Raw genomic sequence first — 23,901 nt, 5'->3', positions numbered from 1 at the left:
TTGAGATCTATCCATGAATATCTTAATATCAATAATAAAAAATATCTAATTCATATCAACAATTTTAAAATTGTTGGTGAGAAATTTTCTAGTTTGGAACAATAAATCAATATCACTACTAGCAAAATATTATCTATATATAGACCAATATAATAAATGTATTCTCATTGATCTTTAAATATAAATATTGATAAATATTATTTTTTTAAATTTAAAGAAAGTATTGGTATTATGAAATTTTATATATTATTGTCTCGAGATACATAAGGTCATAAATGGATTTCCTAAATTTGCATACCAAATTTTATATTTATATTATTTTCTTTGCATACATTTATGTTATCTCATATAAATCTGAATCTCTATTAAAAAAAGTATTTTCACATCATATTAATTCAAAATCATAAAGAGCGATGCTTTTTTTTATGACTAAAACCTTTTATCATAAGTTTAATCGGTATATTGTTCGATATTATCCTTTTGAAGCATATTTATATAATAAACTATTTTACAATTATTACGTAATTTGATAAATTCTCAAATATCATTTTGGTTCATTGATTTTAACTCTTCTTCGAATCTTACCATTCTTCAGAATCATTACTTTTCATAATTTATGAAAACAATGAGAAATCATTTTGATTCCTATATCATAATCTAATCTGATTCTACATAATTAACCAAATAACATGTTTTTATTTCCTTTTAAATATTCTCAAAATTATCAATTGTGATTATTTTGTAGGTTCATCACCAACGATATGAATATTATGTAAAAGCTCATTAATATTATTTTATTATTTATCTTTATCAAACCATTTAGTAATTTAAGAAAAAATAATATCTCAAATATAAAATGATAAAAGAGTATCAATCTGTATTTTCTAAATGTCAAGATTAAGTTTTAAGATTTTTACTCTCAATTATTCATTTTTTTTTAAGAATCTTGTATTATTAGATTAAACTATCCTTGTATTATGATTAATGTAATAAAATATGTATCCCTTTGAGTTTTTCTAGATAAATAATAAAATATCTAAAAATAATCATTGGATCCAAATTCTTTTCATGTGATTTGAATATCTTTATCCCTACCGGACAATCCTAAATATATAAATATCTGAGTTTTCTATCTCAAAAGAAGTTATGGAATTGACTTACTACAAACCATGTTTAAAATTTATATATCCATAAGAATACGATTTCACCTTCAGCAATTCTGTTTTGCTGTGACACATTTGGTAAAATATAATAAGTATAAATATCTCATTTTTCTAAGGATCTAGTAAAAGAATTATAATTATGATCGAATTCATCATAGCTATTAAAAAATTTACTATCCTTATTAGATTTGATAATTTTAATATTTTCATCTAATTATTTTTTGACTTCATTTGTACAGGTATCAATGACATGAGATTTTACATGAATATATATATATATATATATATATATATATATATATATATATATATATTTCAACATATTATCAATAAAGGTGATAAAATGTCTTTTTCCACTAAAATAGAAAATATGAATTGACCTATAGATATAAGCATATATAATCTAAAGGAGTTTTTAAAATTATATTTCATTCTAATATTTGATTTTGAGATCGTTACAAACTTAAGTTCACACTAATTCTATATAAACTATACAGAATTTAAATATTAACTTTTATTTAATCATGATAAGCTTATCTTCATTGAAAGAACAATAATATCATCATTAATTCTATACAAACTATCATAAAAAATTTAAAAGTGAAATTTTATTTAATCATGATGAGCTTATTTTCATCGAAAGAAAAATAATATCATCATAATTCTAGATAAAGAACACAAAATTCTAGAATGGTAGAAATATAACATTAAATGAATCAATCTCTAAGTATAATCACTAAATATCAACTATTATCGCTTTTGCTTTAAGATGATTCCTTATAACGATAAATATTTCATAATTTTTTTTAATATTAAAATGAATCTCTATTAAGATGAAGTGTGAGAATCAATCCACCAAATATCTTCTTTTTTCATAATCAAACCTTATAACTCACATTCACACAACCTTTCTTGTCATAGAAATAGTATTTTATTATGAAGATTTTTTTAATGAGTTTCTATAGCATTTATAATCCCAATTAATTTATACTTTAGTTTTCTTTTATTGTTACTTACTCCCTGAGTAATACCTAAAATATTATGAGTCTTTCCTACTTTACTCTTAAGTCTTTTTAAATAGATATACTAGTAAGCTCATTTAAGTTTAATTTATCTTTAATTTTATTATAGTAAATTTTAAATGAGCCAAATTAAGAAGAAATAAAATTAAAAATAAATTATACGAGAAATGACTCAACTACATTTTTTGAGCTTACAGCTTTATCAAGTATATTGAGAATATAATCTTGAATTCCTCAAATATTATCATGCTAAATTTTAGTCAGTCTTTTTATTAAGATATTAGTTAATGACTTGTCAGTAAATTTAAATTGATCTTTAGTACATTAGCTATAGATTGTAATTAAATTTAAATATTATTAGCAATCATCAAAAAATTAAGACTTTTAGACCTTTCCCAATCATTTACTTTATTTACTTATTTCACATAACTTACAATAGTTATGTGTATGATCCTGCCAACTAGTCTAAGAGATCTCGTATAAATTGTACATACTCAAATCATTTATAATAATTTAATCTAAAAAATATAAGAATATTTTTAATAGTCCAATGAAAGAAGTACCACTGTAATAATATAATATAATATCAATGCTTTGAGCATTTTAATAAATATTGAACTATTGATATTATCTTGATTTCACCTTTCGGTGAAATATTGATGTATCTAATGTCGACACAAAGTTATTTATGAAGGTTTGATACCATCCTCATAGAATAATATGTTACATTTGAGTATACAATCTTAAACTGTAAGCATATCAAAAACAGTATTATTCGACTCTATCACATAATTATTTCAAATATATTTTCCTTTAAAATTATTTAGATCTTTTAATTATATATGTCATTATTAATATTATTTTTAATATTATTTAGGATTAATTATTTAATTTAATTATATAAGTTCTTGGTCTAGGCTACTTTAGTGATTACAAGATCAATACAATAATATAAAATATAAATTAAAATATTATATAAATAATAAAATTTTTATTATAATTCATATCTCATAAGCTTATCATCACAAACTACTTTGACTACTACCAACTAAATAAAACTAAGGGATATGAGTTACAAATAATATTTATCAAATTTTTTATTCTAATTTATATCAAATCAATTCAATAATAATAAAATAATAATCATAATAATTATTGAATATTAATCGGTATAAAGAAAAACTCATATGATAACTATAATCATGATAAATAATAAATCATACCTTTTATGTAAAAAATAAATATTATTTTATAATTTTAAATATATGCATGTGAATAATCAAACAAATATCCAAGAACAATAATTAAAATTTTAATTATCACATGTAAATTTTTTTCAGTATATTATATGAGAAAACTATAAAAGATTATAATTTATAATTTTTTAGTTTCGCATAGAACCCTAAATTAGATCAATAGATTCTATTTGATTGGGCAAACCCATATATTTGTGTCAATCATTCGCCCACTTAAATCCATCAAAATTAAAATTGATTAAAACTTGATTAGTGAGTCTAAATTCAGTCAAGTAATCAAAATAAAATCATGTTCAACTCTGATCAAGATATTTAATTAAAATAAATCAAATTAGTCAATTGTATAATTAAGGATATAATTTAAAATAAATTTTAATTTCTAAAGAGTAAAATTATAATTTTACTTAGAATATATAGTGAAAATTTTAAATTTCTTAAGGTCGTAATTGAAAAGTAAATTTAAGGACACATTAGATATTTTCTTGATTTATGAGGGGTAAAATTATTATTTTTTAAATACCCTAATTCTCATGCTATTGTTGTCTCGCCTAGAGTCTACCATACAATGACTAACCTACAATCTCATCGATTGTCATGCCATGTCGTTGTGCCCACCGACGGTAGAGCGTCGATTGGCGACCACACCGTCACTACAATGCCTGACGACGCTCACAAGTTTGTCGCACATGTGGGCTATCACGGTCTTTGGCATCTAGTCGACGTCGATCACAACTAGCAACCACCACAATAGCATTGTTGCAACCACCACATGCAATGACACTCACTGCAATCGCTATTGCACACAATATTCATCACAATGACCATAGATAGTAGCGATACTATTGTAGCCGTTGCACACGATGACACTACAGCAATCGTTTGCGACCAAGATAAGTTGATTATCCAAGGCTATCACACCGCACGGTGTTATGCAGGGTACATGATCATTGCTAGTCACTAGGCTAACACCTACTGGAGCCTATCACCCTCGATAATACTATCATTGATAATAAACTTTTAATAGTGGTCCATCGCTAGCAAGCAAATGATCAAACTGAATAGATAGAAAGTAGATCGACAATATAAATATATCGTTTAAGTGTCATAAATCAAAATTGAATAATATCTCTTTTCACAAGCATGTGATATACATTTACGATTTAATAGCAGCTTAACCCATCTGATACGATTGAATCAAGATTTGGAAACGAAGCCAACTACTGCCGAGCCATCTACAAAGTTTAAAAAAGTATCACATTCCAATGTAGTAGTGACAGGGTTTATCTGAACGTGCAAGCGTGTCAAAAGAAGCATCACATTATGATAGGTTGTACACGCAACTTTGCCATATATTCTGCAACACTATTTACAATTTGAAATACCTATGCGTCATGAGAAAGACTGTGGCACAGCTGTTGCCTTCATGGCCAAGTGGCTGTCATCATTCTTGGCTTGGATAAGGAGACCATAATGATCGTTGAATCCCCACTCGGTCACCTTTTCTGTTGATGTGGGTTGCACCACTCGATCAGTAATTAAAGCAATTTAAAGATCTAATGGTGAGCTGTGAGTCGGACAGATAAAGAAAGAGCCACCACATAATGCGGTCAATTAACAGAGACCATTAAGCTGAAGCTAACAATTCCTGCAGATTTGCGTCCCAGAAACAAAGAAAGAGTCTGTACAAAGTAATTTTCCTCATTCTATTGGGTGAGAGGGACACATTCAAGTTCAATCTCCAGCTCACCACGTTCGACATTTTGAAGTCTGAGGGTAATCTCCTGTTTTACTTTGCCATCAACAAGGGAAATTACACTATCCTTGACCAGTGTGTCGTCGTTGGTGGCCAGCCATTTCCCGAGCTGCATGGGCTCGAAGATGTTGGTGTTTTCATATGCTTGGGCTGCTGCAAGCAGCGGCTGGATGTCTATCTCGGCCTCCCCCATGCGATCGTCGGTTGAGAATGTGTCCTTATCATACACTTGCTGCAATCATAAACGCAAAATATGCTCAGACAATGACAATGCCTTCCCGAGACAGTTGAATTATCAAAAGTCAACTTGATAGATTACATCATACGCTCTGGCTTCCTTGTGTATAATTCTGTTTAAAGGAACTTGTTCAAATTACAATATACCATTGATCAGCATGGAGATTAGTACTGTACTAAGTTAATATATGTAAATTCTGTTTAAAGGTGTACTTCAGCATACTTTACTAAACCGATCTTGCTATCATGGAACTGGTTTCTATGATGTTGAATTATGTTACAAGTTCCTGTAAAAGCTATTGAACTAATGTTTGAAGTTTCATTTACAATCAAATTGCCTATCCTAATATCAACCATGTAACTATCAGTATGACAAGCTTATTAGGTTCAGCTGAAGCAGAGACAAAACAAGTCTAAAATTTTGCATGAAATTATTGCCAAAGAAAATGACAATAAAATGCCCCACTTTTGGTGATAAATGTGGAAATTTAATGTCAGACGGGCATCCAGCGAAATCCAAGATCACATAAATCCAACATGAAAGCTGATCTCAGACCAACAAAATACATTGCTAACCACATTAGGGCAGCTGAACTATATTATTTGGAAGATAATAGTTCTTTGATTCATTCATTGTTGGACATCATGAACATTTTGCAAGAAAAAATGATGCAGGACAAGGGGAGTTTCTTAATGAAATATTAGGTGCACTCTCCAACAGATGGTGAATACATGCAATCGAGGGTATTCTCTGCCAAAATCAGCAAGCACAAAGCTAACCTAGGGGCATTTGATGTTGATGCATATAATTATAGTGGCTGAGAAGGCAATGTAGTTTAGGTACAAGAGAACTTACAGCTAAAGCAGCATAGAATGTGCTTTAAGAAATAATCATACTATCCAATATAAGGAGACCTCACTGCTAGAGCTCTAGAAAGTTGCTATAAGATTCTAACTCCTTTTGTTCTTGGAAAATAAGTTTCTTTAAAATGGTAAGCAAGTAAGCATAGTGTTTTACTAAAGTTGTGATGATCTGCTGGAGAAGCAAGCCAACGATTGAATGGCACTAGTAAATTTAGTGATAAGCCAAGATAATAAAATACAGTGTTTACCTAAGTTGCATCAATCTGCTGGATAAGTGAACCCACGAAATAATTCACGTGTACTTGTATTGCTATGCTCAGTAGGTACTATAATACCTATACAGGCTTATACAAAGGTGACCCAATTAACTATGACATTACATGACAAAACATCTATGTCAAGAGAATACGTGCATCAAAATGGTTAATCTCGCAATCATCAAGTAAAGTGGAAAATCGAACATGATTGCTTATGTAAAATTTGGCCAGCAAGAAAAAGAAAATATTTCAGGAAAGAGCATATATAGTTCAGACATAAAAAATGTGGTTCCCTTAGATAGCTGAGAATGTAAATTTTCCTTAACAACTAATACTTACCAGCTTCAGAGGTGGAATGGGAACTGGGATTGATAACATCAGTTTTTCATTCCATACAGGGTTCAGATTGCTCTTGATCACCCGTGTTTTCATCGACTGTAACAGTGAACTAAAAGCTCAGATGTTTAAACCATGAATGAGAAACCAGAGCAGCAAAAGATTAAAATTATTAATCTGGTTCCTTGCCTGGTGTCCCAAGTTCAGGACAACATATGGATCACTGGTAATCATATCCCGAACAGCTAAGTTGGTCCCCCTAATTATGTTGACTTTAACTAATCCAACAAACTCGACCATGCCCATCTGCAAACCATTATCTTATTTGTACAGAATCGAAATTCTAATATATACTGAATAATTTGAAAAGACATACAAATTTAGAATGTTCAGAATCAAATCATGTAATTCATACCATTTTCTTTACCTCCTTATGTTCAGATTCCTTCCTTCGACAACTATTGCGAAATGCATGACCTCGACCATAACGACTACCAGTCTGTTGCTTCTCAAAATTTTTTATGTTTGCAGCATTGTTCTGAAAAGATGTGTTATCACCGGCAGATATTTCAGATCCAACTTGTGCATTAAAGGTTGAGAATTGTTGCAGCTCATATTTTCTCCTGAGTACAGAAATGTGATACAGATTTAGATCAAAGTTCGACAACATGAAAATTTGACAGTTGCAGGAAGTTACCTGATAAAATCTGTGCGTTCCTCAATGGAGGAATCTGGTCTTGGCTTTTGAATATAATTAGGCAAAAAGGCTTCATATATCATATTTATGGCGGAATTACCGCCCCCATCAGTAAGGGAATCAACCTGTTCATCTGTCCATTCATCTAACTTCATTGATAAAACCTGAAGGAGAATGATGAAAGACTTGAAACTTGTGATGCAAGGTAATGCTATGAAGTCAGCATCATTTTGACAAATTTTCTTGTGCATTGCTAAATCTGATTTTTGTACGAAATTGCATTTCATTGTACAATCTAACAGCCTTATTTGGATTCTAAAATTCATGTTTTGTTTATTCTTCTTTCAAAGTAAGCAATAATCTTCTTGTTCCTAAAGATGGCACAAGATTGATGCACACTAGATACTATGACCAATGGCTTCAAAATTCTCAAATCTAACATTAATTAGTTAGTCTAAAAAGAACTTAATTTATGTAAAGCAATTCTAGACTGAGGTGATGCGTTTCTTAGCAAATTGGAAACTAAAACCAGCATAAGTCCTTTTGGATCAGTTAAAATAACTTCATTTAGTAAATGCTGAACTATTCCAAAATAATTGTCTTTTATTAGATAATTTGTACATGTAGTAACAACACGAACACATATTCTTATTAGCTTATATTTCTTGCATTTCTTGTTTAAATCATGCTTATCATAATCAATCAGTTTAACCAAATACAGTTAGTATTTTTTTAGTTGTCTAACATCAAAAAAGAAATATATTTGCATGAGGAGATATTAGGTTTTTGACCAACAAACATGCTTTGCAATTATATCTATGTTACACAATGAGATCTTGTCAATAAATATATTCCACGAACAGTTTTAATTATGTCAAAATGATGTAGATGATAAATCTGTAAACATAAAAACTGATATTCAGATGCAATTTGGTGTTGATCATTACCTTAGAGACATGAACTCCAAGACTTCTATGAACTCCAGAGCACTTGATACAGATAAATACTCCAAGATTCAGTGAGCTGATCATAAAAGATAGTTTCCATTATATGAATTGTTGAGGAATGGTCATTGGACACTTGAGAAGTAAGAACTACAAATAACAAGATAGAAAGTATAGAAATACAGAAACATGTTGCAAATTGTCGACTTTGATGCTGAATGAGTCATGAAGCTGCTTCTCAAATGAACACAATAGATATTAATTCATTAACTTAACTCAACTTAAGACATTAAGAGATGGTGACAAAGAAGTCGAAAATAAATGCCATCTTGCAAATATAAAACACTATATGCATTACTTGAACTGGAGCAGTAGATCTATTTAGACTAAGAACTGATAGATGCACTGAAGCTATAACAGAAGCAATGCAGAAAGATATGTAGAGTGTCAACTATCAATAATCAGATAGATGCTTACACCCATTTCGGGTCTGGTGAGCCACAGTCGGCACAAAATCTGTTACTTGGTTGATTTGATAAAATCTCTAGCCTTCTAAGTGGAGTTGAAGAACCTGCAAAAAAATGAAGTCAGAGTAGACTTTTTTGCTTCATATTTTTATTAAAAATCACAGAGAACTAGAATCAAGAAATTGAAGAATGTACAATATAGCAACAAAATAAACTTGACGTTGTACTTCAATAAGCTATTTATTACATTTAATGTTGCACGACTAGCAGAAATCTTCCAGAACTCTAATGTCTGTTCAGCAATTCAGAAAGTTGATAGAAAGTACAATTCCTTGAATTCAGAATCATATCTCCTAATATTTGTAATACTGTTCAGCTATCCAAAGCCAAATTCTGTATATTGTGAAGCTTACAATATATGATATCTGTTTTTTAGTCATTCAGTAACTTGTCAACTTAAGTAGCTGCCACTTTTTGCACTCAGTTGAGGAATAAAAAAGAAACAAAAAAAGAAGTGATCCTACACTTTGTTCACAAATTATGTATATAAATGATGCAGCATCTGTAAGTGTACAAGATCATGTTCTGATCTATTGAAACACAAGCAATTGAGGATTTCATAACAAAAGTTCTTTAAATTGTATCAATGGACTTTATTAGACTTCTCTCAAGGCCGATACATAATCCAAGCCACCTGGTCTATAAGACCAACAGAATAGCTTGGCGCGTAGGAATCTGATGCTCTTGGACACCCAAATGTACTATTAATTTCCAATGACAGAAAAATCATGTCAATTTGTGACATTTGAGCTTGTGTAAAGCAATTCTAGATCTGTTCCTTATATGGCCATGTAAAGCAAATATTTGAGCTTGTGTAAAGCAATTCTAGATCTGTTCCTGCCGTGCAATTCACCTGGCTATGTAAGGTTGCTCAATTGTGACCAGGCGACCAGGTAAATTGTTACTGAAACAATCTCCCCTCCATATGGAGCGGTAAGAATATGTTATTAGAGGGCTCATGCACTGGCTGGCACGCTTTTATCTGCTGATTCACGCCACCCTTACACATCAAGTACTTTCTTCTTTGTGCCTTGAGAATGCATTTGTTAGCTATTAAAGTCGGTAATTTCTACTTCAAAGAAAATGCACTACCGAACACGTTAAACCAACAAGCCATTCTCTAGCACTTCTCAGTCAGAATACAGGCTGCTAATACCAAATTAAAGTTGTCAGATAGGTTCTTAATCGCCACCAATTTCATGCAAATCAGAAGTCCCTGAAAGAACGACCCTCACAACCAGAGGCCAAAATCACATCAAGAACGGAAGGAAATGAACAGAACATGACAAGCAACGTAAGAACGGAGGAACCAAGTCCCCCAAAGTACTGACAAAACAACGAAAGCAGAGATAATCATAAAAACATCGAAACATCAAATGAAAGAACCTGCAAATTTGCAGAGGCCGTGGTTTCCTTGTTTGGTAGACATTTACACAGCAACTCCCTTCCCCCCCCAAAACGAATCACGGCCACCGTGAATGCCAAGTCTCCCTGCAAAAGCAAAACCACAATTCCTACCATTCGCATCATCTGATAAGCCGCAAACAAGAAGGAACCACGAAATCCTTTTTTACCTTTGTATCGAAATCGATCAGACCAAGGCAAGGGAGGGCATCGTCACCTTCCCATCCGAAAGCGAGAACCGCCAACCATGGCGATTCAGTTCTAACAACCGAATGCCTGCAAGTCAGAGATTGGAACGATGCACATATATATCCATCTCCCCACCCGCACGTCCGTTACTCATTATTATTATTATTATTATTATTATTATTATTATTATTATTATTATTATTATTATTATTATTTCTTTTTTCTACCCTATGATATATATATTAACAGAAAATAAAATTGAATATAAATTGTAGGGCAAGCAACGGATAAGATGAGAGTTAATGGAGTGGCGAATAGGTTTTTTCCGTTGTTAATTAAGGAGAGTTTCCTTAGACATTAGTTGGCGGACTTCATTATTGCGCATAACTTGCGGTTTAGTTGGAGTCACGTCGCGGAAGCACACGTGTAGGTCGGAGACAAGTGGCGACGGGGCTGGACGTTGCTGATGAATAGGTGCGTCGATTTGGTGATGCGAGAACGATTTAACGAACGAAGAATGACCAAATATTTTCTTTATAAGATAGAAAAGAAAGGAAAAAGGTATACAAGAATATTTTATTTTATTTTGAGTGGAGTGGAAAAACTCGTATGTAAGATTAAAAAAAAAAAAGTATTGTATCGAAAAAAACCTTCACTTTTCGTCAAATTAATGTAGTCCATCCTTGGATAATCAACTATTATTAAGTCTTTCATGAGTGTTAATTAAATAGAAATTTTTATTTTGATATTAATTATTAGAATTTTAATGATACTAAGAGGAGGATGAATTAGTATCATAATAAATTTTAATTATTTTTAAATTTTGATTAAGAATTATCAAATATTAAGTACGAGAAATAATTACGAGTAAAATAAAGAATAATAAGTAAGTAAGCATGAACAAAAATCATTAGAAAAAAAAGATAAAATCAATCTATAGTGATTCGGTCTTTTCGACTTATACTTACTCTAGATTTTTTTATTTATCAATTTTCATTAATAATCTTTGAAAATCTTTTATAAAAGACCTTTTACTTACGTGACACTGTACATAATAATACCATTATTAATTAATTTTAGGCCATTTGTTAGGGCTCAATTTTGACCCAACTTCAAGTTTAATATTTTTTACAAACTTGAGCTATATTTCAATATGATATCGATTTAAATTAACTTAAAATAATCTCAATCAAAACCTTGGCCCATCAACTATTTATGTAATATATTTTCGAATCCTTCTAAATATTGTTTATTCTTCCAACATGTGTCTAATCTTTCAAGACTTTATCTAAACATTCGTCACATCATTTTATCCTTCGACACATCATCTAATCCTCTAACATATCAACTTGATCATGACTTTTGATCTTTTGGCATGATATTTAATCCTTCTAGATCAATGTTCAAACCTCGAAGTTTGTTTCCTAACATATCGATCAATCTTTCGGCTTGATACTAATTTTTGAGACACTAATATTTCAATTTAACGGCTGAATCCTTGACTCATAATTTAGCCCTTTGGTGATTCGATAATCAAAATATTTTTTATATTATTTATCTTAACATATTAATTCAATGAATTCGTTAATTAATTTTATTATTAAAATTTAGGATTCAAAAACAAGAAGACATCAACGAGGACGAGTCTTCACGAACTTCCTCGTGTCAAGTCCTTGCTTCAAAGAGGATTCGAGCCCAATGATAACATCACCATCGAGAAGACAACATCACCGCGTAAAATGAGAAATTGGAGGAGATATTGGTGTCGAGAAAGGAAGGTCGATGAGATGTCACTGCATATATATATAGATTAGGATTTAGATTTTAATGAACCTTGTGGATCTCACCATTAACTCATGGACGGGACCACCCAACACCAACGTTGATCCATTAATTGTTTACTTAGTAGAACAACTAGGCGCAAGAAATGTACACCATCCAAGGAATAATTAATGTGCTTACACTTCTCCCTATCACCACAAAACCCATTTCTTTTGCCAACCACTATATATATATATATATATATATATATATATATATATATATATATATATATATATATATATATATATATATATATATATATATATATATGCATGATGTATTGTATGCTTCTGGTCTCCCATCTGACCCGCTCCTCATCAACACTAAATCATTAACATATACGCAAGAAGATACAGATGGTGGTGATTACGATTTAGTCGTCTATTTTATGTGATTACCCTCGACTCCATCCATCAGAGGAGAGAGAAAGCAACAGAGACAGTGAGAAAGCGATGAGGGAAGCAAGTACAAGGACGGAGATGAGAGGGAGATGGCGGGGCCAATGCTGATCTCAGCGAATCCCCATGCAAGGATTTGGTGGGCCACCTCCGATCCTTGCCCGCCGCCTGCTACGCATCCAGATCTATTACCTTTTCGTGCTCCGACACTTGGATCACGCTCACCCATGTCGGACCAACCGGACGAAGGTGGATTGAACGCGCTGGTGTTTCGGCTCAACCTGGTCCGGAGGGACATTTCCGGAGGTGGCTCATAAATAAGGCAACTTGCCATGAGGGAGAGGGTGTGAACGTCCGTAGTGGCTTTGCTTGATATCCAATTCATGGCTTGGGGAGATCCGAATGATATCTGTTCGATCTTGGTTTGAAGAAGATGAGAGTTGGGTGTGTTTGGAAGGTGGATTATATTTGATTGCCTCGGTGGATGTTGGAATAGAGAAGAGAAGAGAACCACCCTAGCCAAACCAGCGGCCAACCCAAAACCCCTTCCTCACCCTTTCTTTTTCTTCTTCTTCTTCTTCTTCTTCTTCTTCTACTTACCTATCATTGGGTACGTGTCCTGTCCATCATTTGCCAAAAAGTTGGTGCTGCCGTTGTTGTCTCTGAAAGAAAGGAGGAGAGTATTATGGGTGTTGATCCTGAGGCACAGTTTCATGTGCTGGCCGTGGACGACATGACAGTCTCATCGACAGAAAGCTCATTGAGAGGCTTCTCAGGACATCTTCCTACCGAGGGAGGCACTCTCACTGCTAATGGTTTCAAGCATAGGGAAAAGGGGAATTATCACTCACTAGTTTAAATCTTTTTTCCTTTAAAGAAATGTTTTGGTGCTTCAGTTACCACAATGGATTCAGGGAGCAAAGCCTTGGAAGTGTTGTGGGGTTGATGGAGGACCAGGATATCTCATCACCTGCCTCCACAGATAAAAATGTAACTTGAATGAACCCTTGAGTTTGTAGCTTGTGATGAAGAATCCTGGTTCTGATTGGTTGTTGTGGTAATTTTGCTTGTAGCAAATTGAGGTGAATTTGGTGATAACAGATTATTGTATGCCTGGGATGACAGGGTATGATCTGCTCAAGAAGATCAAGGTAGATTTGATGGTTGTTCTCTCCTCTTAGAGATGAAACCACTAATTTTTGCAGCTAATTGGAGAAAAAGAAAAAGTCCAAGAAAGAGATCCATGTCACAAATCTATATGATAGGGAATTGATCTCTGATGATATATTTGATTCCATGGACAAATTTGATAAGGTAGGAACTACAAAACTAGAGAGGTGGTTTTTCTTCAATGTATTCTCTGGTTCAAAGAAATCCTTACTACATTTCTTGCCCGTAGCCGAGGCAACAACTAATAAAAGGGGAAAAAGATTCATAGTAGCAACTGGTGCCCATGACATGTTTGTCTTCCAAACTGGTACGTCATCTTTTTCTCTGGTCATACCTCGGGAGGAATCAGGACAAAGGCTTTCTATGCCAACAGAGTCAAACATCCAAAACCTTTTCCTTATAAGATTTGTTCAATGTTTAGAAGTTGGATGTGATAAGCGAAAAAGGATTGGAAGTCCCCACTTCTTATCCTCTTTCTTCTTAACCTAAAAGATGGAAATGCTTTGGTGTGTACTGATGACAGATGCTTGGAAGGAGGAGCATAGGAGTTCTTTCTCAAGCCAATACAGGTTTCAGACATGATCAGGCTCAGACTTTATATGCTAAAAGGAAGACTGAAAGAGCAGCAACAATCACAACAGCAAGAAAATAACATTACTACTGGCAGCAGCAGCAGCAATAGCAATAACAACAACAACATCAGTAAGAGGAAGGCCATGGATGGGGGTCTTTCACCTGAGAAGAGAAGACTAAGATTCTCCGGTAATAGCTTGGCATTAGTGTCATATGAAGAGATCTAATTGCTTTCCAGAGAGTGATCAATCCTCCAGAATCCTAGCCTTCTCTTTCTTTTCCCCTCACCATCTGCCATCCTTTAAGATTTGATTGGGTTTTCTTGGCTCAAGCCATGAAATCCATGCACATACACCTTAATCCATCTCAATTTTGTTTGAGCCGAGAGAATACAGAGGAGAAAAAAAAGGGAGAGTGAAGTCATGGATGCATAGACTGGATTTTGGATTCCTTGACCTTTCAGGGAGCCACTAACATTTCTTTGTGGTGAGAAGGGAACACTTTATCAGAGGTTTAAGAAGCAACAAAGCACTCGATCCGAATAATGATGAAAGACAGTAATAAGAGCTTCTCTTGAAGTGATGAAGATATGCAATATCTCATGACTGTCACCAAAGTTAACAAGTATGACATAGTTGCTTAATTCAGTTATTATTTCACAAAAGAGGAACTGATGACCTCAAATTGATGCACCCAACTTTATTTTTACAAGTGAAAAAAGAAAGGTATTACTAATCATGTAAGCTTTCAAGCCTCTACAGTCTTGTGCAGTAAATGTGTAGTCATCAGAACAAGATTGATCTAATTATTGAAGTTGAACATGAATTTTAAACATAATTGAAGTTTGGTTAGAGATCCACTGTTTTTCTCGTATTCCATGACCAAGAGCTTGGAACCAGGACACTATAAGCTATCCATTGAAATCAAGTTCAAATTGTAACACAGAGGACTCCATCACTTTTGAGTTTTCCCAACTAATTGACAATTCTATGGGAGAGGAATTACCTATACAAATGGCTACTGCCGCCCACAATTATTTACATTACATATCACTTATTTTTGCAATTTAAAATCTGCTTTCATCTATACGCTCACCCTCTTACTATACAAACCACTGTATCTACTTAGTATACATACATCTATTAGTACCCAAACACAATTGACAATGGTAATTTGTTGGTGTGATGCACAACCAATGTGAACAGGTGTCAGAAAAAATATCTACCATGGTTCGCTGTTCTTACCCCAGTAGCTTGTACTGACTCCGGAGTTGCTCCAACCTTCCTCCCCCAGAATGAGTTTTACCCGTGTCATCAGATTTACAGTAAGATCTTCCTCCAACTTGTTTGACTGATTAGATTGGGACACCCGGGTGTAAGAATCCTGGAATCAAACGAAACCTTGGTTTTAATAAATAAATCTTCCATAGTAGCAGATAACATATAGTATATGATTTACCTTTGAGGTTTCATATGATTTCAAGAAGAGTAAGCATTCTTCATAGAATCCACAGTGATATAAAAGAACTGCATAATCTCTTAGCTCCTCGGGACTAGCATCTAGAAGTATAAGTCTCTCACAAGCTGCGGAACAGCACAATCAATAAACTACAGTGAGATTGAAACCAAAAAGGAAAAGTTGAGTCAGCCTTGTGTAACAGCATGAGAAAAATTCGGAGACTCTCATGATAATCTTCACAATCCAATATTACAACAAATTCCCAGGAACATTTGGGAATTAATGATTTTTTTATGAACCGTTAGTGTTTTTTGTTTGTATGAAACACTTAAGTGTTAATTGGTGGGGAACCAGAATGATTGTTGCATAGGGGCTCCAACCAATAGGCAATCTTGTAGACATTTAAAACATGATATTCTGAAAGGGAAAATGACAAGCATAGGTACAGAAAACAATACTAAATGGCATGAATAAGCTGAAATAACCAAGAAGCACAAACCCCACAATCAAGGATTTCATAGCAATTTTACTCCCCAGTGGAGCTTTAGGGTGATCAGCAGGCTCTTTTTATTCCTAGAAAGTGGCAAAGGACTCCAGATGGATTTGCCATCCAGTTATGCTAGATGCTCCAATACTACCAACATGTCTAGTAATTTGTCTTTTGTGGCTGGTAGTATAAATGTCATTGATCTTCCCAAGACCCCACAATGGGGGAGCCTCGTGGACTAGATACACCCATTTGTTCTCTAAAATGTATCAGGTTAATTTTATCTCTCTATTCCTTTTCCTTCTTTGACTTCACTCTATACATGATATGCTCAGACTATGGGGTGGATGCCCCGCAATGCACAACACATCAGTGAGTAGCAGCAGACAGCATGGTTCAGACCCAGACTGGTAAAATTGGTCAGTGTATACTGTTTGCAGCCATATTACCTTCCTTGCAAAGGACAATCATTATTATCAGATATTTTGACTTCAGCTATGCAGAATAATTCTATTGCTTACTATTGCTAAATTTTCAGTTATTGGTGTGGGTTGAGAAATTGCATGTTTGATCTAGAAAAAAAAGCTAAGCCCCCATGGTCAGGCTAAAATGGCATTGAGATCCATCACCTTTGATTGGAAGTGGACTCTTGTTTATATACATATTCTTTAAATATTCAAAGAATAATTGAAGATAGTACATTCTTAACTTCTTAATTTTACAGTTTTCTACATGACATGCATATGAGAGCCAAAGCAATTACACCAGAAAGGTTAATAGTTACACAATAAAGAGAAAATAATTAATCTGATTTTCCATGGAAAATATTATAGATACAATATTTTCATTGGTTATTCTCTGGTTGTACATTTAATTATTTCAAGATTCATTTCTAGGATATCAATGAACTCCAGTTTCTCAATTTTCAACATGACAAATATGATATAGTCAAGGTAACTAAAGATGAAAGGATAGAAATGACAAAATAAAGAAAGAAGGTAATTAACTTAGCATTGTTTGGATATTAGTAGAGTAACAATTTTGATAATACTACAAAGTAAGACAGCATTTTACTAACTTAAATTCACTTAAATAAGGTCCATGTAATAAAGGAGGGAGGACACTTCAGCAGACTTGGAAGTATAGAAGGGCAGCTATACAGTACCAGCTAATGCACGCCGCATATCACCAAAACGAACAATCGTCCAAACTCCACGCTCTATTCTATGATGAGCAGCCTTAGCAGAAGCTATCTCTAAACCACTGTTATGGTAAAAGAACAAAATGGGTGAAAATTTAATTATGAGAGAATTTTACTACATTTAATCTTCTTGGCAAAATAATATGCAGACCTCACATTGGTATGTGACTTGGAGTATCTTTCTTTTACTGTCGCAGGATCATAACTGAGATTTGCAGCTTGTGCCGCTCTTAAAAATAAACTAGTAGAATGATCATACTGGAATGGCCAGAAAGCATCCTTCAGATTCCTTAGTGTCTGCAAAAGTGAATATTTCAATGCATACAGAACAAAGTAATACCATATTAGTTTTTTCAGTCACTGTCTGGGACAGTAAATATTGGCATGACTAATTACAAGATACAAAAGGCAATGTTTCACTTCATAAATGCATAGAAGTAATTTATACTGAGTTCATGTTTTAAGCATGATGTATTCCAAAATGTTGGGAAGAACTGGCTTTTAGAAAAACAGAGTCTGAGTTACATGGCCTTGTGAAGCCGAGATTTAGACTTAATACCTAGGTTACCTTAATGTCATTGGAAAATTGAGATTTGATGTCAACTATTGTAATCATATCCAGATTGCAAATATCTCTAACAAAGCTATCATTTCAATGTCAGAATTGGACCAGAATGGTTGGACCTATTTATTTTTCTGGTCTGAGAACAATGAAATGGCCAGTATTTGATGTGGGCTAAGCTATGTCTAAGAGTGAAAATTTGACATAACGCATTTGTTCTCGGTTTTTTAATCTCAAAGCAATGAAGCTAGAGAAGATGCAATGTGAGAACTTGGAGATAATTTGATTTGGACATTCTAAGTGATTCACTTTGGTTAGTTAATGTTTATAATGGTTTATTATGTAGGACTTCAACCAATTTAGTTAATGTTTAACTAGTCAGTCTGATTGACTCCTAAAGCTAGACAACTCCAACTTGCTTTTTCATTCTCGATTTTATTCAAAGTCATCAAGAACTCCCAATCAGCCCAAAAGAAGGATAATTTAAAGAAGGGAAGGTTGATTAATTTAAAGCAAGCAAGCAAGCCAACCTTTCAAATGACACACACACATATAGATACTTATATACATATACACATACGTATACACATACATACACATGCACACACACACACACACATACAAACACACATATACATATGTATGTGTATGTGTATGTGTATGTGTATGTGTATGTGTATGTGTATGTGTATGTGTATGTGTATGTGTATGTGTATGTGTATGTGTATGTGTATGTGTATGTGTATGTGTATGTGTATGTGTATGTGTATGTGTATGTGTATGTGTATGTGTATGTGTATGTGTATGTGTATGTGTATGTGTATGTGTATGTGTATGTGTATGTGTATGTGTATGTGTATGTGTATGTGTATGTGTATGTGTATGTGTATGTGTATGTGTATGTGTATGTGTATGTGTATGTGTATGTGTATGTGTATGTGTATGTGTATGTGTATGTGTATGTGTATGTGTATGTGTATGTGTATAACCTGTTTACTTCCTTTTACTCATTTATCTTGTGGAGATTACCATCTTCCCTTGAAGTATGGTGACATTCAATAAGAGGTGATAAATCCAATCAGATTCATTGATTTGGTAGAAATTAGAAAAACAATGACATGTGGATCATATTTAATACAAGCAAGCTTAGGGTAAAACTTACAAATGATTCATAAAAAATTACTAGAAACTTTCAAGTGATATGAACTTTGACAATAAAATCTCTACTATTTGTAGTTTCCAGTACGTTGAGATCTAGCTGAGGTAAAGTATGTATCTATATATGAACTCATGAAATTTTCATCTATGTTTAGGAATTTATATTATAAGCACATATATTATAGATAAACAATATCATGAACTAACCTTCACCAATAGTGATTTTGAAGTAACAATATGGGGTTGATCTGACAATTGGCTTTTCTGTTTATGATATCCTCTAGGAAGACTGCCAAGATCATGGGGGAAAAAGATCTCTACATCGAAATCCAGAAAACCATACACCTTTAGCATTTTTAGCATTTCTGAGTATATGAGTGATAGTATCACTGCTGATCCTGATCGACAAGTCAAAGCCTGCTCAATATAAAAACGTGTGAACAAGATAGCCTAGAAAAGAAGAATTCTAAGTTAATCAGGAAAGGCAAAAAGAAGGGAACAGAGGATACCGAGTGAAGATATAATGATCGGGCATCTGACATTGCATCTGTTCTACGAAATCCCTGGCAACATATATGGTGATGAATAAGTTTACTACAAGAAGCAATAACAGAAGGAAAATGACATAAATGGAAGAGTCAAAATCCTTTTAAAAAACATTCAAAAATAACTATTGCCAGAACCAAAAAAGATTAACAGCTAGAACTAAGAACATCAAAGGTGAGACCATTCTATAATGCCAAGTTCATCAGATTCAATAAGAGCATATCAGCACAGTCCACATGGTCTGCATCATGATAGGTTATAATTGAGCATTAGGATCCCTTAAAAAGCAGGCTAAACAAATGAATAAAAATCAATTTTATGATGAGCTATATATGAAGACTGCTGAACTGTTAATAATGTCCCCTAACAGTACCATCTGAACTACATACATCAAGCTTAAAACTTATTCACATTGTCCAACATATGATTTTGATGTGGTGAAACTATTGAGTTCCCTCTAATTCACCTTACATAAACCTAAATTTCATAGATTCCTGAAAGATTTTAACAATCAGAGGTCACTGATGAACATGGATACCATTGGCAAGTAGATAATATAAAATGCCAATAATTTATTTCATAGTACATGTGTACTTTTCTCATACTACAGAAGACTTGCTTGGAAACTGGATTCAAAATTCAAAATAAGAATCTATTGCACATTTACCAGCATTTTGTATCACGGGGCTTGTTTGTTGAATCAGTTGATTACGCCAACTAATGGGATGGAAATGTGAAGCACAAACAGGGCAAATTAGGCATTCGCAGAGAAATCAGAGCATGAAATTATAAGTTCTATTATGTTGTTGGCATCGCATACCATAAGTAACTACCTTGTGAACATAGAAATATCTTTCCAGGTTCCCAAGGAACACCTCGGGAGGGGAATTCAAGGGTGGCATGTACAGGGAGCAGAACCCCATAGATAGATCATCCAACCTTTCGACGAACGCATCCACCGGCAGCGGCACGGACGAATGGGAGATAAGCGAATCATCCTCCGCCGCGATCTGCAGTGCGGCTTTAGCAAGATCGGCGCCGATCCTGACGACGATGCTCGTCTCCCCGCTGATCCCGGACAGGCCCTGTATCTGCTGGCAGAACCCTTCTCTCGCAGCCTGATCCAACAACCACAAAACCGTCCCCCGTTTCTTGATCGACGATCAAACGAAACCAAACACATGGCAAGAAATCGAAAAGAAGTAGAGAGACATAGATCACGAACTCGCGCGAGCTTGGTGTCGATGCCGGCTTGGTTGAGGGAGTCGTGGAGGAGAAGGCGGGGGAGGCCGTCGGCGGTGCTGGTGTCGGTGGTGGCCGTTTGGTGAGACTGTGTTCGAAGGTTGGGACGAAGAGACGCTTTCCTGTGGAAAGTGCAAGGACGAGGGAGAATGACGATGGAGGGCGTAGCCCGTGCGACGCAGCTCATGGCTGGAGGCGGAGCTACGCGAGGAGGAGGAGGAGGAAGAAGAAGGGGAGAGCGCGAGGCAAATGAGATGGAAAGCCGATCTCGGCCGACTTTTTGTATCTTATCTTTCCCAAGACTCTGACGAGCCTTACCATTCCGAAGGGTCGTCCTGAAATGTCTCGGTTTGCCTCCAATAACGCTATTGGAATTACAAGCACCAGTCAAACCCATATGACACATATAATATAAAAATATCTCACAATTATTCAATCAAGCTAAATAATTGTTAGACAAAACCAAATAAAATAGGATTTGAAACCACTCGTCGAGAATAATATATTAATCACCACCACATATCCTTATGATTTTTATGAGGGAGTCTCAATTTTCTCTTGTAATGACAAAAGAGCTCGTCTTCAAGTCCTTGTATTTGGTCCTGTCTAACATTCTACCATTTCGATCTTCTAGTGATAACCCCTTCAAAACTAGTGGTCCTGCTTCTCGGTTTGGCGATAAGATCTGCTCGGCCAAATGCTGCTATCTATTCAGTGTTTTGATGGTGAGGTATCACTCTGTGGTCCTTCTCGACTTGAGTCAGTTCATGTATCACATATACCGGCTCTAATTGGCTTATCAGTTGCATGGCGAAGTGTACATCCTGCTTTTGATAACATCTTCAGCCATTGATTTTGCATTCGCCGGTTGGCAGTATTCGGTGCCTTGTCCTCCTTCCTTTCCCCTCGTGTGAAAATTCTACGTAGACGGATGGCTGGGCACTCATCTCGAGGTCCTAGATGATCAAGAGGTGTCCGATATTTAAAGCACAATTTTGTCAGCTCAGGTGCACTTCAGAGAGATCTTTTCTTTATGCAAGTTTTCGTAAATCTTACGTTAACTCTGACAACTTTACGTGAATCAGGATTTTTAGCTGTGAATGATTGAAGACGAAGAGCATTGAGAGCCCTATGGGAGAACATGATTATTTGTGTCTGACGAGGCCATAAAAGAAGGCGAAATTTCCTGCATCATATCCTCCTTTACAATCATCACCATCTTCCTTCGTCGAAAGTGCGAGCATTCCCTACACCTCTTTCTTGTGCACAGGAGCTCATGAATCCCTGCCACAACGACTGCCTTCTTTGACCGAGTATAAAGAAATGCAGAGAAAGGAACATGCATGGACAAAAATGGATAAGGTAGCAAGCCATTGCTTAATAGAACTGCTCTCAGCCTCCCCAACTTCACAGCCTTTCCTCGTGCTTGGCGAGTGTGAGACCTGCACCCATGCGTGCATATGTCCCGGGTGTCACGGAGGAACAACAAAGTCACATCTGGATCATGCTTGACGACATTACTTCCGTTGGAAGCTTCTCACTGTGGAGATAAAAAATCAGAAGAAATGAAGCGAAGAAAGAAATCTTCAAGGAATTGATCGACTGACGCTTGTCAATCTTTGTTCCGGCAAAGCATTGGAAGTCGGAGTTTGGCTGTTCGCAACAAAAATAAAGATAAAATGACTTCGTAGCTTCTCACTCACGAAGCAAAAGTGTCTCAGCGAACTCATGACGTTTCCCTCCTTTTCCTTCTCTACCTTGTAGTAGTAACTGCAGGGTGGTTTAGCAATGACGGGGAGGACGAGACGACGACGACGGCTGGGCCCATAGAACCACATCTGTGTGGGTGAGCTGACGAGGCAACGGACTAGGCTCACCGAAACCAGCCGTTGAGTCCGCCTCCGGCTTCACGTCCTCCTCCCTGAACGACTCTCCGTCCTCCTCCGCCAACGGTAGCCGGTGGAACTCGGGCTTTGGGAACGTCGCCGCCACCAGCAACACTGGCCCCACTGCCGTCATCGGCCCCGCCACCGTTCCCCCTATGACTTGCCCATGCGGCCCCGCCAGGGAGACGGTCAGGGGAGACAGCTGGGCGGGCCATACGACCACCTCTGGGGCGGGCGGCTCGGAAGGAAGCAAGGTGCCAGACAGCGAGAGGATGTCGAAGCGTCCTGGCACTGAGATGGTGGACGGGCCACCGGCGGATGGGTGGCGGAGTGTGACGTCGGCGACGGCGCCTCTGCCGTCAAGAACAGAGACGCCAACGCCGCGGCGGCGGGCGAACTCGGAGATGCCGGAGACGACGTCGGAGCCGCCGGCGAGCTCCAGAACCAACGGGTGCATTGCGGACTCGCTCCTCCTGGTGATGACCACCGGCGGCTTCGGTTTGTTCTTGGAGCCGAGGGGCCTCCCCCTGGGCTTTCGCGCCGTCGATCCACCACCTGAAGAGGGCTCGCCGGTGGCGGTCGAGGAGGATCCTCCCGCACCGACTCGGGACCTCGCGCCGGCGCTTCCTCCGTCGCCATCGTTGCCTTCGGAAGCGGCGCCGTCACGGGGCTGGGGGAGGGCGATCATAGCGGTGCCAGGCGAACGCACGAAGTCGGACCGGCCAAACTGAAACGACACGGCAGAGA

General features: G+C 35.7%; 3 protein-coding genes across 4 annotated transcripts; all 3 read right to left on the bottom strand.

Annotated features, from left to right (window-relative positions):
- Nucleotides 1-4,932: 4,932 nt before the first annotated feature.
- Nucleotides 4,933-10,770, bottom strand: LOC103993411 (probable ADP-ribosylation factor GTPase-activating protein AGD11). 2 transcript variants are annotated; one of them, XM_009413470.3, is made up of 9 exons: nucleotides 10,631-10,770; nucleotides 10,443-10,547; nucleotides 9,007-9,100; nucleotides 8,533-8,608; nucleotides 7,586-7,749; nucleotides 7,304-7,511; nucleotides 7,078-7,194; nucleotides 6,892-6,987; nucleotides 4,933-5,426 (listed from the first exon to the last, which is right to left on the bottom strand). In XM_009413470.3, exons 2-9 carry the CDS (start codon nucleotides 10,483-10,485, stop codon nucleotides 5,145-5,147), a joined length of 1,080 nt encoding a protein of 359 aa, XP_009411745.2. In that variant the 5' UTR covers nucleotides 10,486-10,547; nucleotides 10,631-10,770; the 3' UTR covers nucleotides 4,933-5,144. The 2 variants fall into 2 exon arrangements, with proteins under 2 accessions (XP_009411745.2, XP_064977294.1); XM_065121222.1 differs by having other exon boundaries at nucleotides 4,936-5,426; nucleotides 7,316-7,511.
- Nucleotides 10,771-15,503: 4,733 nt separating this feature from the next.
- LOC103993412 (uncharacterized) lies at nucleotides 15,504-21,644 on the bottom strand. Its single transcript, XM_009413471.2, has 8 exons — nucleotides 21,252-21,644; nucleotides 20,860-21,144; nucleotides 19,990-20,043; nucleotides 19,688-19,897; nucleotides 17,912-18,057; nucleotides 17,725-17,822; nucleotides 16,073-16,197; nucleotides 15,504-15,997 (listed from the first exon to the last, which is right to left on the bottom strand). Exons 1-8 carry the CDS (start codon nucleotides 21,453-21,455, stop codon nucleotides 15,836-15,838), a joined length of 1,284 nt encoding a protein of 427 aa, XP_009411746.2. The 5' UTR covers nucleotides 21,456-21,644; the 3' UTR covers nucleotides 15,504-15,835.
- A 1,190-nt stretch (nucleotides 21,645-22,834) lies between these two features.
- Nucleotides 22,835-23,901, bottom strand: LOC135618191 (AT-hook motif nuclear-localized protein 28-like). The gene has a single exon (XM_065119051.1). The coding sequence runs from the start codon at nucleotides 23,840-23,842 to the stop codon at nucleotides 23,051-23,053; it is 792 nt and encodes a 263-aa protein (XP_064975123.1). The 5' UTR covers nucleotides 23,843-23,901; the 3' UTR covers nucleotides 22,835-23,050.

This window comes from Musa acuminata, chromosome BXJ2-8, assembly GCF_036884655.1.
Source record: "Musa acuminata AAA Group cultivar baxijiao chromosome BXJ2-8, Cavendish_Baxijiao_AAA, whole genome shotgun sequence".
In the NCBI taxonomy this organism is placed as follows: Eukaryota; Viridiplantae; Streptophyta; class Magnoliopsida; order Zingiberales; family Musaceae; genus Musa; species Musa acuminata.
This window is presented reverse-complemented; position numbering and strand designations above follow the sequence as displayed.